Source organism: Malania oleifera, chromosome 4, assembly GCF_029873635.1.
Source record: "Malania oleifera isolate guangnan ecotype guangnan chromosome 4, ASM2987363v1, whole genome shotgun sequence".
In the NCBI taxonomy this organism is placed as follows: domain Eukaryota; kingdom Viridiplantae; phylum Streptophyta; class Magnoliopsida; order Santalales; family Ximeniaceae; genus Malania; species Malania oleifera.
In genome coordinates, this window is record NC_080420.1 from 117,618,916 (window position 1) to 117,632,292 (window position 13,377).

The 13,377-nt window shown below is 38.3% G+C and overlaps 2 protein-coding genes across 2 annotated transcripts; both read right to left on the bottom strand.

Moving 5' to 3' along the window:
* Positions 1 to 8,021: 8,021 nt before the first annotated feature.
* Positions 8,022 to 9,134, bottom strand: LOC131152819 (germin-like protein subfamily 1 member 7). The gene is made up of 2 exons (XM_058104699.1): positions 8,934 to 9,134; positions 8,022 to 8,730 (listed from the first exon to the last, which is right to left on the bottom strand). Exons 1-2 carry the CDS (start codon positions 9,052 to 9,054, stop codon positions 8,192 to 8,194), a joined length of 660 nt encoding a protein of 219 aa, XP_057960682.1. The 5' UTR covers positions 9,055 to 9,134; the 3' UTR covers positions 8,022 to 8,191.
* Positions 9,135 to 11,405: 2,271 nt separating this feature from the next.
* On the bottom strand, positions 11,406 to 12,701 carry LOC131152820 (germin-like protein subfamily 1 member 7). Its single transcript, XM_058104700.1, has 2 exons — positions 12,469 to 12,701; positions 11,406 to 12,177 (listed from the first exon to the last, which is right to left on the bottom strand). The coding sequence occupies exons 1-2, from the start codon at positions 12,593 to 12,595 to the stop codon at positions 11,639 to 11,641; spliced, it is 666 nt and encodes a 221-aa protein (XP_057960683.1). The 5' UTR covers positions 12,596 to 12,701; the 3' UTR covers positions 11,406 to 11,638.
* Positions 12,702 to 13,377: the final 676 nt, after the last annotated feature.

Consider the following 13,377-nt stretch of genomic DNA (forward strand, 5'->3'; position numbering starts at 1 on the left):
CAAATCAACGCAAATCCAAATTTATGATTCAAAGTCTAGCCTCCCAAACATAGAGGATTAAGTTTATAGTATTTCAAATCTAAGGGGTAAAGTTTGGGCAAGAGTCCTTACATATTTGAAACGTTGGTAAGGGTGAGGCATGCATTTGTGCATATTTCTTTATCACAACAAGTCAACAACAGCAACAGCTGGAGCTTGCTGAATCCTAGATAGATCCCATAGTGTGGGTCCTGTGGGATTTGTCTCTTCTTTGGTTATTCTTTTGCTTTAGCAAGAGCTTGCTAAAGCAACTGATGCTCTTTTTTCTTGTGTGAGTTTCATTTTTTTTTTTTTTTAAATTTTTGGCTTGTAATAATGCAGTATGTTTGCAGAGATATGTAGCAGCTGCTGAGTTTTTCTGATTTCTGTAACTGCTGGGCAGGCTTTGTGTTCTGCTGTTAATTGTATCTATTTTGGTTACTAATTCACATTAGATTACCATGATACCGTAGAATGATTTGAGGGCAATGTGTGACCTTTGCTTCACATTAGCCTATGGGTTGCTAATTGAAAAAATTTTCAACAGTGGAGTGTTTCTTTAGAAAAATTCTTGAAATATAGCTCTTGAAAGTACTTCTTTACTTATCTAATTGTGCAACTTTTTATTATATATGAGTAATTTGATATTTTGATTTACAGCAAATGATACTGACCTCCTAGCAAAAAGATGTGGGCCTCCATTAAGGATTCAAACTCCAGGCCTCTCTTGACATTTTATTCTTAGGTCACTTATACTCCCTTTTCAAGTTTGTCTTTTTTGCAAACATCAAGATTTTCCAAACCTCAAAAGAGTTTTGTGGGATTTTCGAAATCTCAGAGGCCCATGTCATTTTCCCAAAATTCAAGGGAGGTATGTGGTACTTGTTAAAATTTAGGGTGGTTCGCATTTTCTTCACAAACCAGGAGCTGTCAGTATCCTTTGCTGCTTGATTTATTTATAAGAGGTTTCACTATAAAAGCAAAGCTCAAGTATGACTATTGAACATAGTGTATAGTTTTAGTCCCACATTGGAATGCTAGGATAGCCTCAGTCTCTTGTATAACTATATATACATCTCAAAGTTGTAAGCTAAGTATACCAAGTGATATTCACTTCCTCTTGTATAGTTCTCTCTCATTTACTTTCTTTTTGGTATTAGAGAAAGGTTGGGTTCCTTGTTTAAGGTTCGGGTCCTCAATTGAGCCGTATGCTCTGCATTCGCCACGTATGTGGAGCTTGTGCATTAGAAAGCTTTATTGGTAGTAGGTTGAGTTGTATGTTCTGTAATTGCCACCTTTAGTGGATCTTGTACATCAGAAAACTCAGTCTATTATTCTCCCGGTACCTTCCGGCGGCTTTTTCGGTGACTTTGGCAACTTTTTCGGCAACTTTCCCAAAGACTCCAGTGACTTTTCCAGCAACTTTACGGCGGCTTCGACACCTTTTCCGACGCCTTTCCCTGCCACTTCGGCAACTTCCGTTCCCCTTTTTCGTTGGCTTTCGGTGGCTTTTCCGATGACTCCTACATCTTCCGGCGTCCTTTTTGCTGGCGGTTTTTCTAGCAACTTGCTTTGCTTTGCTGCGTTGATACTTTTGCAACCTATTTCTATTCTCGGGTATAGTTGTAGTAATATATTGTGCTAATTGCATGTCTAAGGGAAATTTTGTTTAGGAGTGGGCTTAAGTGGTCCATTGTGACCCCCCACTTCCCTGGGAAATTACCTGGTGTAATTTAACACAATCATTCACTCTATTTTTTCCAACCACTCTTTTGGCGACTTGCTTTGCTGCGTTGATACTTTTGCAGCCTATTCCTCTTCTTTACAATGTGTTGACTGGTGTGACTTATGAAGCTGAATTAGTTTTATTTGTTGCTATTCTTTAGGAGCTGAATTAGTTTTATTTGTTGCTATTCTTTAGGAGCTGAATAAGTTTTATTTGTTGCTATTCTTTAGGATTATAACCATTTCTTCATGCTGATTATTAGGCTCTTAGCTGTTATGCTCAACATGTAGCAGATTTTTCTGCAATTCAGTTTTAGCAGATTTTTCTGCAATTCAGTTGTCAATATGCTGTATAAATAGATAGTTTGTTGCTCAATAAAAATTAGTCTTCTACAGTCTCTAAATTAGTTTCTCTCATTATCCTTAGTCTCTGTTTTTCTAAAATATCCAACAAATTGGTATCAGAGCTATAGTCTTGAGGGATCTGTGAGATTGCGAGAGCTCAAACACAACAACCTATTCATAATGAATTCAAAAAATTCATTCACTGCAATTGCACCTCTTGTGTTTGATGGAACAAATTATCAAATGTGGGTTGTTAGAATGGAAGCCTATCTTGATGCTAATGATCTATGGGAAGCTACTGAACAGGTATATGAAGTTCCACCCCTGCCAAAAAAATCCAACTCTTGCACAAATCAAAAATCAAAAGGAGATGAAGCAAAGAAAGTCAAAAGCAAGAGCAACCTTGTTTGCAGCAGTCTCATCCACCATTTTTACCAGAATAATGACATTAAAAACAACCAAGGAAATTTGGGATTTTTTGAAGTAAGAATATGAAGGAAATGAAAGGGTCAAAGGGATGCAAGTGCTGAATTTGATCCGAGAATTTGAGATGCAAAAGATGAAAGAATCAAAAACAGTCAAGGAATATTCTGACAGACTTCTTGGCATTGTCAACAAGGTAAGACTCCTTGGTATTGATTTTTCTAATTCTAGAATTGTTTAAAAGGTCCTAGTCACAATTCCTAAAAAGTTTGAGGCTACAATTTCATATTTAGAAAACTCAAAAGATCTGTCAAGCATTACCTTGGCAGAATTGTTGAATGTACTGCAGGCACAAGAGCAAAGGAGGCTTATGAGGCAAGAAGGATTTGTGGAGGGTTCTTTTCAAGCCAAATCACAGAACAACAATGGTGGCAAAAAAAAAAAAAGCAGAACAAAAACAACAAGCTTGGTGGTTATGCAAGCAACAACAAAAATAGCCAAAGCAGTAACACTCAAGTCTTTCCACCTTGCTCCTACTGCAAAAAAACCAATCATCCACAGAATACGTGTTGGTGGAGGCCAGATGCAAGATGTCACAAGTGTGGTCAGTTAGGGCACATGGAAAGGATATGCAAGACTCAACAGCAACAAGGAGAAGCCAAGGCTGCTGAGGATCAACCTCAAGAGGAGCAGTTGTTTGTGGTATCATGCTTTGCCACCAACAGCTCCATAGAAAGTTGGCTTATAGATAGTGGTTGTACAAACCACATGACTTATGATCAAGAGCTCTTCAAAGAGCTTGACAAGACTGTTATTTCTAAAGTCAGAATTGGAAATGGAGCACACATTGCAGTAAAAGGCAAAGGAACAGTAGCGATTGAAGGCCACACAGGTCTAGAATTAATTTATGATGTTTTATATGTTCCTGAAATTAATCAAAACCTTTTGAGTGTTACTCAGTTGTTGGAGAAAGGCTATAAGGTTATGTTTGTAGACAAAACTGTGTGATTAAAGATACAAAAGGCATACGGGTGTTCAAAGTTCAAATGAAAGGCAATAGCTTTGCCTTGGATTTGATGAAAAAGGAGCAGGCTGCTGTACACAAAGAAGATAGTGATACAGTGCTTTGGCACAAGAGATTGGGGCATTTCCATCATGTCGCTCTACTTTTCATGAACAAGAACAATTTGGTGAAAGGCTTGCCTGAATTAGAGGATGAACCTCCTAAATGTGCTGTTTGTCAGTATGGGAAGCAAACCAGGCTTCCAACAAAACAATGCGTGGAGGGCCACACAGAGGTTGCAATTAATACACACAAATGTGGGAGGACCAAAGAAAACACCATCATTGAATGGCAGTAAGTATTATATTGCTTTCATTGATGATTACTTTAGAATGTGTTGGATTTATTTTATGAAGCTTAAATCTGAGGTTGCTGACATCTTCGGGAAGTTTAAAGCTTGGGTTGAAACTCAAAGTGGATGTAAAATGCAGGTGATCAGGTCTAATAATGGAACTGAATATACCGCTGAAAAATTTAACAAGTTTTGTGAAGATGCAGGCATCGAACATCAGTTGACAACACCTTACACTCCTCAACAGAATGGTGTTGTGGAGAGGAAAAATCGGACAATTATGGAGATGACAAGGTGCTTGCTTCATGACAAAGGATTGCCAAAGAAATTTTGGGCCGAGGCTATAAATACAGCAATTTTTCTACTAAACAGATTGTTAACAAAAGCTTTGCTAGGAAAGACTCCATTTGAAGCATGGTATGGCTATAAACCAAAGTTGCTTAATTTGAAGACATTTGGTTGCCTATGCTTCTCTTACATCCCTCAAGTTAAGAGAGACAAATTGGACAAAAAAGCATAATCTGGGATTTTTGTAGGCTATAGCTCATTTTCAAAAGCCTACAGGATCTACATATACCACAAAGCAACATAGTAATTGTCAGCAGGGATGTACAATTCCTTGAGTTAGATAACTGGAGTTAGGAAAATGACAAGAAGCTTGAGGTTCAAGAGGAGAATGATGATATGGATGATGAACTTGTTAGAGGAACCAGATCACTCTTTGACATTTATCAGACGTGTAATGTTGCTGTAATGGAGCCTGCAGGGTATGAAGAAGCTGCAATTGATCAGAAGTGGATAGCTGCAATGAAGGAGGAGCTAAAGATGATTGAAAAGAACTAGACATAGGAGTTGGTAGACAGACCTAAACACAAGAAAGCTATAGGAGTCAAGTGGGTTTATAGGACCAAGCTCAATCTTGATGGTTCTGTAAACAAGTACAAGGCAAAACTTGTTGTCAAGGGATATGCCCAGATGTTTGGGGTAGATTTTTCTGAAACTTTTGCCCCAGTTGCCAGGTTGGATACCATAAGGATGTTGCTGGCTCTTGCTGCACAAAAAGGCTGGGTTATGCACCAAATGGATGTTAAATTAGCCTTTTTGAATGGATACTTGGAGGAAGAAATCTTTGTGGAGCAACCTGAAGGGTTTGTTTTCAAGGACATAAAGAGAAGGTATATTAATTGAAAAAAGCCTTGTATGGTTTAAAACAGGCACCAAGGTCCTAGTATAGCAAAATTGATGCACACTTAGCGAACTAAGGCTTTGAAAAAAGTCTGAGTGAATCTACTTTATAAATCAAGAAGACTGATGATGAAATACTTGTGGTATCTCTGTATGTTGATGATCTACTCGTTACAAGAAGTAACAAGGAGCTGATTGACAAGTTTAAAGAAGAAATGAAAGATGTCTTTGAAATGACAGACCTTGGGAGGATGACATTCTTCCTTGGTATGCAGGTACATCAAAAGCAAAATGAAATATTTCTATGCCAGCATAAATATGCAAAGGAAGTCCTCAAGAAATTCAACATGGAAGAGTGCAAACCAACTACAACTCCAATGAATCAAAAGGAGAAGTTTTGCAAAGAAGATGGAGTCGAAAAGGTGGATGAAAGGCTGTACAGAAGCCTAATAGGCTGCCTAATGTATTTAACTGCAACTAGGCCAAATATCATGCATGCAGTAAGTTTGCTATCAAGGTATATGCATTGTGCTAGTGAAATTCATTTTCAAGCAGCAAAAAGAATTCTTAGATATGTTAAGGGCACAATTGTTATGGAATAAGATTCATTCAAGTTAAAAACTTCAGCCTCCATGGTTATTCTGATAGTGATTGGGTTGGATGTGATGATGATATGAGAAACACCTCAGGTTATTGTTTTAGCTTTGGTTCTCGAATTTTTTCATGGTGTTCTAAGAAGCAAGAAGTCATACCTTAATCCACAGCCAAAGCAGAATATGTAGCTGCTGTTGCTATTGTAAATCAAGCTTTTTGGATCAGGAAACTTTTGATAGATTTGCATATGGAACAACAAGAAGGCACACAATTATTTGTGGACAACCAAGTTGCAATTTCAATTGCTAATTATCTAGTGTTCCATGGCAAAACAAAACACTTCAATCTTCTAAGAGAGGTACAAAGGGTCTGCAGCTGATCTACTGCAAAACAGAAAATCAAAGTGCTGACATCATAACAAAGGCACTTCCGAAGATTAGATATGAATTCTTGAGGCAAAAGCTTGGTGTATGCAGCTCCAGAGTCAATGAGGAGTGTTGACTGGTGTGACTCATGAAGCTAAATCAGTTTTTTTTGTTGCTATTCTTTAGGAGCTAAATCAGTTTTATTTGTTGCTATTCTTTAGGAGCTGAATAAGTTTTATTTGTTGCTATTCTTTAGGATTATAACCATTTCTTCATGCTAATTTTTAGGCTCTTAGCTGTTATACTCATCATGTAGTAGATTTTTCTGCAATTCAGTTTTAGCAGATTTTTCAGCAATTCAGTTGTCAATATGCTGTATAAATAGATAGTTTGTTGCTCAATAAAAATTAGTCTTCTACAGGCTCTAAATTAGTTTCTCTCATTATCCTTAGTCTCTGTTTTTCTAAAATATCCAACACAATGACTACCAAGGACAGTACATCCACCTCTTGCTCCTGTGGTGAAGCTTACTACTATTCGCCTCCTGATCTCTTTGGCGGCTTCTTTCACTTGGCCTTTATATTAGTTTGATGTCAAGAACGCCTTCTTGAATGGTGATCTTACTGATAGTATTTACATGGATCCCCTTCCTGGTTTTTCTACTCAGGGGGAGTATTCTGGAAAGGTGTGTGAATTGCGCAAGTCCTTATGTGGGCTTAAGCAATCACCTCGTGCATGGTTTAGAAGATTTAGTGATGTGGTTCTCTCTATGGGATTTATTCAGTGTCAGTCATACCACACTTGCTTTATTAGGCAGCTCTCCCATGGTCCTTGCACCATTATATGTGTCTATGTGGATGATATTATTGTTACAGGTAATGACTTGTCTGGAATTGCTCAGATTAGAAAGGACTTGGGGGACACCTTTGACATCAAGGATCTGGGAACCTTCAAGTATTTCTTGGGAATTGAGATGGCACGCTCCCGCAAGGGCATTTCCCTCTCTCAGCGGAAGTATGCCCTAGATCTCCTTATGTGCATTGGTATGTTGGGATGTCGGCCTGCTTCTACGCCCCCGGATCCGAATATCTCCCTTTCTGCAGAGTCTGGTGATCTATTAACAAACCCTTTGGTGTATCAAAGACTTCTTGGTCGCCTCATCTATTTGCCCAACACTCAACCTGATTTGGCCTATGCAGTGAGCCTAGTAAGGCAGTTCATGCATTCTCCCCGAACTTCACATCTAGACGCCGTCTATCACATCTTACGGTATGTGAAGACCTCACCTGGACTGGGATTGTTCTATTCATCTGGAATACAACCAGGTCTTTCCATGTTTACTGATGCTGACTATGCTGGGTCCAAGACTGACAGACGATATACCTTGGGTATTTGTACTTTCAAGGGTGATCATCTTCTTTCTTGGAAGACTAAAAAGTAGGCAGTGGTTTCACATTCTTTTGCTGAGACTGAGTACCGTGCTATGGCACAAGGTACTTATGAGATCCTGTGGCTACGCTCTCTCCTATTTGAAATTGGCTCTCTTGTGACTGACTCTTCTTTGTTGTTTTGTGACAACAAGTCAGCTATATTTCTCTCTTCTGATTCAGTTCGACATGAGAGGACCAAGTATATTAGGGTGGATATTCACTTTATCAGGGAAAAGGTTCGTTCTGGGATTATCTCTCCCCACTTTATCTCCTCCAAAGGCCAGGTTGCCAATGTCTTCACCAAGTCTGTTGGCCTAGGTTTATTACAAACTGCTATCTCCAAGCTTCCACTTGTCAACATCTTCGTTTCAGCTTGAGGGGGAGTATTGAACATAGTGTATAGTTTTAGTCACACATCGGAATGTTAGGATAGCCTCACTCTCTTGTATAGCTATATATACATCTCAAAGTTGTAAGCTAAGTACACCAAGTGATATTTACTTCCTCTTGTATAGTTTTCTCTCTTTTACTTTCTTCTATGACATTAGCTCATATGTTAATTTTTCATGAGATAGAAAAGGTTGATAACAAACTTCATTATTTTATAGTTCTGTGATATAACAATAAAGAAAAAAACATACATAACAAAACCAGCATAGTATGAGAGATGCCAAATCTAGGCCTGGTAAAAAAAAATTTCAGAGTTCTTTGTAAATGGTGTTCATAACTTCTGAAGCTCTTTCATGTTATATTAGAACCGTGCTTGAAGATACTCAACCACCTTCTTCTCCAGTTGGAAGGCCCTTGCAAGAAAAAAAGGATATATGCGCGGGTTTGACCCAAAAACTGCATCTGCTATGGTAACGAGCCCTGCATTCTGGCTGCCAAAAGTAGCCAAGGCAACAGCACTGGTCTTTGCTAAATTGAGCTGGAAGTGAATGGTGCCCATTGGGAACACAAAAGCATCACCCTTGTGTAAGACTTTGGAGAACAGACGATTGTCGGGGTTGGAGGTGACAAATCCAACAAGAAGGGTGCCCTCCAAGACTTGGAGGAGCTCAGTGGCACGAGGGTGAAAGTGGGGTGGGTTCACCCCACCATTGGGAGCAAATTCAATGCGAGCTACGGAGACACCAAGAGTGTTAAGTCCTGGTAAGTTATCCGCATTTACCATAGTGACAGTAGACCCAACTGCATTTGATGTGTTTCTAGGGACCAGGAGCCCAGAGAAGGAAAAATCATTGGCCACAGCCAACTTTGGATTCTTGCAGAACTTCCCATTCACAAAAACTGCATTGCAAATAAATGGATGTCAAATCAGTGAGTATACTTGAAGAAAAGAAAAGGAGTTGCTAAAAGAAAAGGTGAAATATGACACTCAAGTGGTAACTTTGTGATGCTTTCTATACTTGTTGTTCTGCCATGCTTTTGCGTACACAATAGAGAAAAATAGAACAGAACACACTTGAGAGATTGAAAGAAGGAATATATACCAGCATCCTTGGTGTCATTAAAAGCAACACAGAAGTCCTGCAGGGGACTTGGGTCTGAGGCAGATGCAATTGAGGAAACCAAAGACGAAACCACAACCATTGCAAGGAAGTGAAAACCCATTTTGATTATGGCTGAATCTGTCACAGCAACTCTCAAACAAATCAGATTCTTCAAGTGAGAGGTGAGAAGCCTAGTATGGTCAAGACCTATATATAGGCAGAGTGTTCTTAAATTAGTCTACAAGTTTTCTCTAATTGAAGCAGATAGGTCCAGTAGATGCTCATTTTAAGCCAGCCCTTCATGGGAAAGACTTCCTCACCAAGGACAATCACCTTGACAAGTCCTACCAAACATTAAATTAATTGCTGTTTTCTAAAGGAAAGAGTTAAAAAGAAACTTTGCTTAGAAATGCTTTCAGGCATGGGCTCATTTTCTGAAGCTTTTTAATTTGCTAGTAGCGTGCACTCAGTACTTGGCCAGCACATGTCATATCCATTAAACCCATTTCAAACATATTATTCAAGACTAAGCAGAAATTAATATTTGCTAAACATGCATTAGCTAGTTCACATGTAACTTGGGCTATACACCCTGGCAGGGAATGCAGATAGGGGTTGCCTCTCAGAAAAAGATATCCCAAAAATAATGGTTCAATCACTTCATACCCATGCTATATTATATACAAACTATAGATTCTACCCATATGTTTTTTAAAATGTTGCAAAGTCACATATCAATGCTCTATTCTGTGTGGCATTTCTGAGCTTTAGCTTGTTGATCTGATAGGTGGGGACATGCATATCAGTTCAAGGATGTCTGTGCCACTCAACATGATATCTGTGAGAGACCTTGCTAAGAGTTTGATCTTGTTTGTGGTGAATGACAAATATTTTCTATATGACCATACAAGGCAATGGAAAGGAACAACTACCAGATTGGCTTTTAAATAAAAGTAATATGAACTTTTTTTTTCACCCAAAAAAATGCAATACTTCTGTTTCACTACCTAGAATGCGGAATCGGGTTGTTCAGGTTTATATTATAGTACATGCTTTAAAATGTGGAACATTTTGGGAGGATGTTGAAGTGTATCAATATAAAGAAGAGATTTTCTTTGTGAAATAGATTAATAATGACTAAAATAGAATTATAAGGCAATAATTCTCCACTTTAACTAATAAAAAATGTTATGTGAAAAATATTGAATTAAAACTTTGGATCATTATGTTTCATGATCTAGAAAGAAAATGTACCACGTTTAGGAACGTTCGCACTAATACATGATTCACTAGGGTGTTAGTGTTTTCTAGTAGCTATGCATGGAATAGGGTCTTCTGACTTGGTGGAGGAAATTTGATAGTATTTCAAAATTAAGGGCTACAGGGCAATAGTTTTTACCTTCTTTTTTTTTTTATATCGCCGGGTGTCCTAGGCTTATGCACCAGACTAATCCCACGCCTACGCCAATCGTGCCCTCGACCAACACGTAAGAGTAAATCGCGGATGTGCGCTGCAGGCGGCAGGTTCGAACCCCAGACCTCACATTTGTCCAAGGCTGTCTGACGCAAGTAATTACCACCTGAGCTTATGCCCGGGGGCAGAGTTTTTACATATTCTTTATACAAAACCTTGCTGAGGGTTAGGGCGTGCACTAATGCATGTTTTTGAAATGAAAATCTTCACAAGAAGTCAACAAAAGCAACAGCAAGAGCTTGTTGAATAGATTCTAGTTTGGAGGTTGTTTCTGTTCTTTAGCTATTCCTTTGCTTGAGAAACTTATGCTATTTCTCATGTTTGTTTCTTTTTTTCTTTTTTTTTATATAACTTTTATTTTGCAGTAATGTAGTATGTTTTGCACAGATATGTAGCCGTAGCTGGGTTTTTCTGGTTTCTGTAATTGCTGGGTAGGCTTTGTGTTTCTGGTGTTGCTTGTAGCATGCTTTGAGCATTGTTTGTGATGTATTACTGGTATTGGCTAAAGCTTGTTCCTCCCTTTTCAATAAAATATGGAAAATATTTTGGCCAATAAATTTATCAAACACAATACATTAGATAAACTAATGATACAGTAGGATGATTCTATGACTCTGATCTTTGCTTCACATTAAACCACAAGGCTTGCTCATTGAAAATTTCTTCAACATTAGAGTGTCCTTTAGAAAATTTCTTAAAAATTGTTCTCAGCACTTGCATATTTATCTAGTTGTGCATATGGCTAGTTGTACCCTTTCTATTTTTGTATCCGTAATTTGATTTATTTACACGAGTAAATTTATTTGTAATGGTTATTACTTGTACACTTTTTTATTGTAGAACAGAAAAGATTTTTTCAGTTGAAGCATATCCCTACCTCTTTCCATTAGTTATCCAAAACTCTTTGTGTTATTAGTGGTAAGGTTTCACAGTAAAAGCAGTAAAAGTATAGCTAAGTATGGCATTAGCTCATTCATTAATTTTTCAAGAGAGAAGGATGGTAACAAACTTCATTATTTTATAGTTCTGCGAAATGACAAACAAGCAAAAAACATACATAATGATATGCCATTAGCAAACTTTTTTAAAAATGCCATATGCAACATATCAAATTTATTTGTGCCCTCCTATGACAGCCATTAGCATCGTATGATATGCCAAATCTAGGCTTAGTAACATTATTTCAGATTTCTCATGAATGGTATCCTTAAGTTCTCATGCTCTTTTTATATTAGAATTGTGCTTGAAGATACTCAACCACCTTCTTTTCCAGTTGGAAGGCCTTTGAGAGGACAAAAGTATCAATGGGCGGGTTTGAACCAAAAACTGCATTTGCTATGGTGACGAGCCCCGCATTCTGGCTGCCAAAATTAGCCAAGGCAACAGCGCTGGTCCTTGCTAAATTGAGCTGGAAGTGAATGGTGCCCATTGGGAACACAAAACCATCGCCCGCATGTAGGACCTTGGAGAAGAGGCAGTTGTCGGGGTTGGAGGTGACAAATCCAACAAGGAGGGTTCCCTCTAGGACCAGGAGGAGCTCGGTGGCACGAGGGTGAAAGTGGGGTGGATTCACGCCACCATTGGGAGCAAAGTCAATGCGAGCTATGGAAACACCAAGAGTGTTAAGTCCCGGTAGGTTATCGGCATTTACCATACTGACAGTAGACCCAACTGCATTTGATGTGTTTCTGGGGACTTGGAGCCCGGAGAAGGAAAAATCATTGGCCACAGAAAACTTTGGGTTCTTGCAGAACTTCCCATTCACAAAAACTGCAGTTGCAAAGAAATGGGTACCAAATCAGCAAGCGTACTTGGAGCAAAAAGAGTTGAAAAACGATTAAGGAGCTGTAATAAGACTGGCAAAGAGCTTGTATGGCATTAAAGATTTACTGACATGCAGATTATATGAAACAGTAGTTTAATACTTTGAGATATGGCTATAAATTCTATAGCGTATGTGATGTGTTCTATACTTCTTGTTGTTCTGATGTGCTTTTGTGCATATACCATAAGGAAATAGAACAGACTTGACAGTTTGAGATGGAAAGAGTGCATGTGTACCTGCATCATTGGTGTCATTAAAAGCAACACAGAAGTCCTGCAGGGGCGCTGGGTCTGAGGCAGATGCAGTTGAGGAAAGCAAAGCTAAAGCCACAACTGTTCCAAGGAAGTGAAGATTCATCTTCATAGAGCCCAAAGCTGTCGCAACCAATCACACTTTGTAACAAATGACTCTTTAAAGTGAGAGGTGAGGGGCCTAGTATGTTCAAGGCCTACTTATAAGCAGAGAGTCCTTAGATTAGTCCACAAGTTTTCTCTATATGAAGCAGATATGTCTAGGAGATGTTCATTTTAAGCCAGCCCTACATGGCAAATACTCCCATACAAAGGACCACCCCCTTGACAAAGCTCTACCAAACATTAAGTTGATCGTTGTTTTCTTAAGTGTTCAACAGAAATTTTGCTTAGAAATGCTACTACTCACTGACTTTCATAGACTTACTTTGTCTAGGTTTTTAAATTTATAAAGCATTAAGCAAATTAGTGCATTTCAGTAGAAACAACTGAGCTCATTTAAAAATGGCAAGCTCATCATATAGAATTACAGGAGGATAGAATTAACAAAGGGCGCCCAATTGAGTACAAAGGATCTGATGTTGCCATTTCTAAATTTAATTTCTTTCGACTCAATGTTTTGTGTATATAACATTGGACTATTCATGCATACCGAACAAATCGAAAGGAGAAAAAGAGAGAATAATATAACAAATTATGGAATTTGACATTGTGGCTACATTTTACCAATACCTCTTTGCTATAATGTCAGAAAAGAACTTATCCTATGTTATGAGAGGCTTGGATTTGGAGTTGTGTTGAATTTGAATAAAATATAGTATAAAATTATATTAAAATTTTATCAAATTCGACCAAATTTAAATCTAAGGTTCGAAATGTATATATACTTCCAAA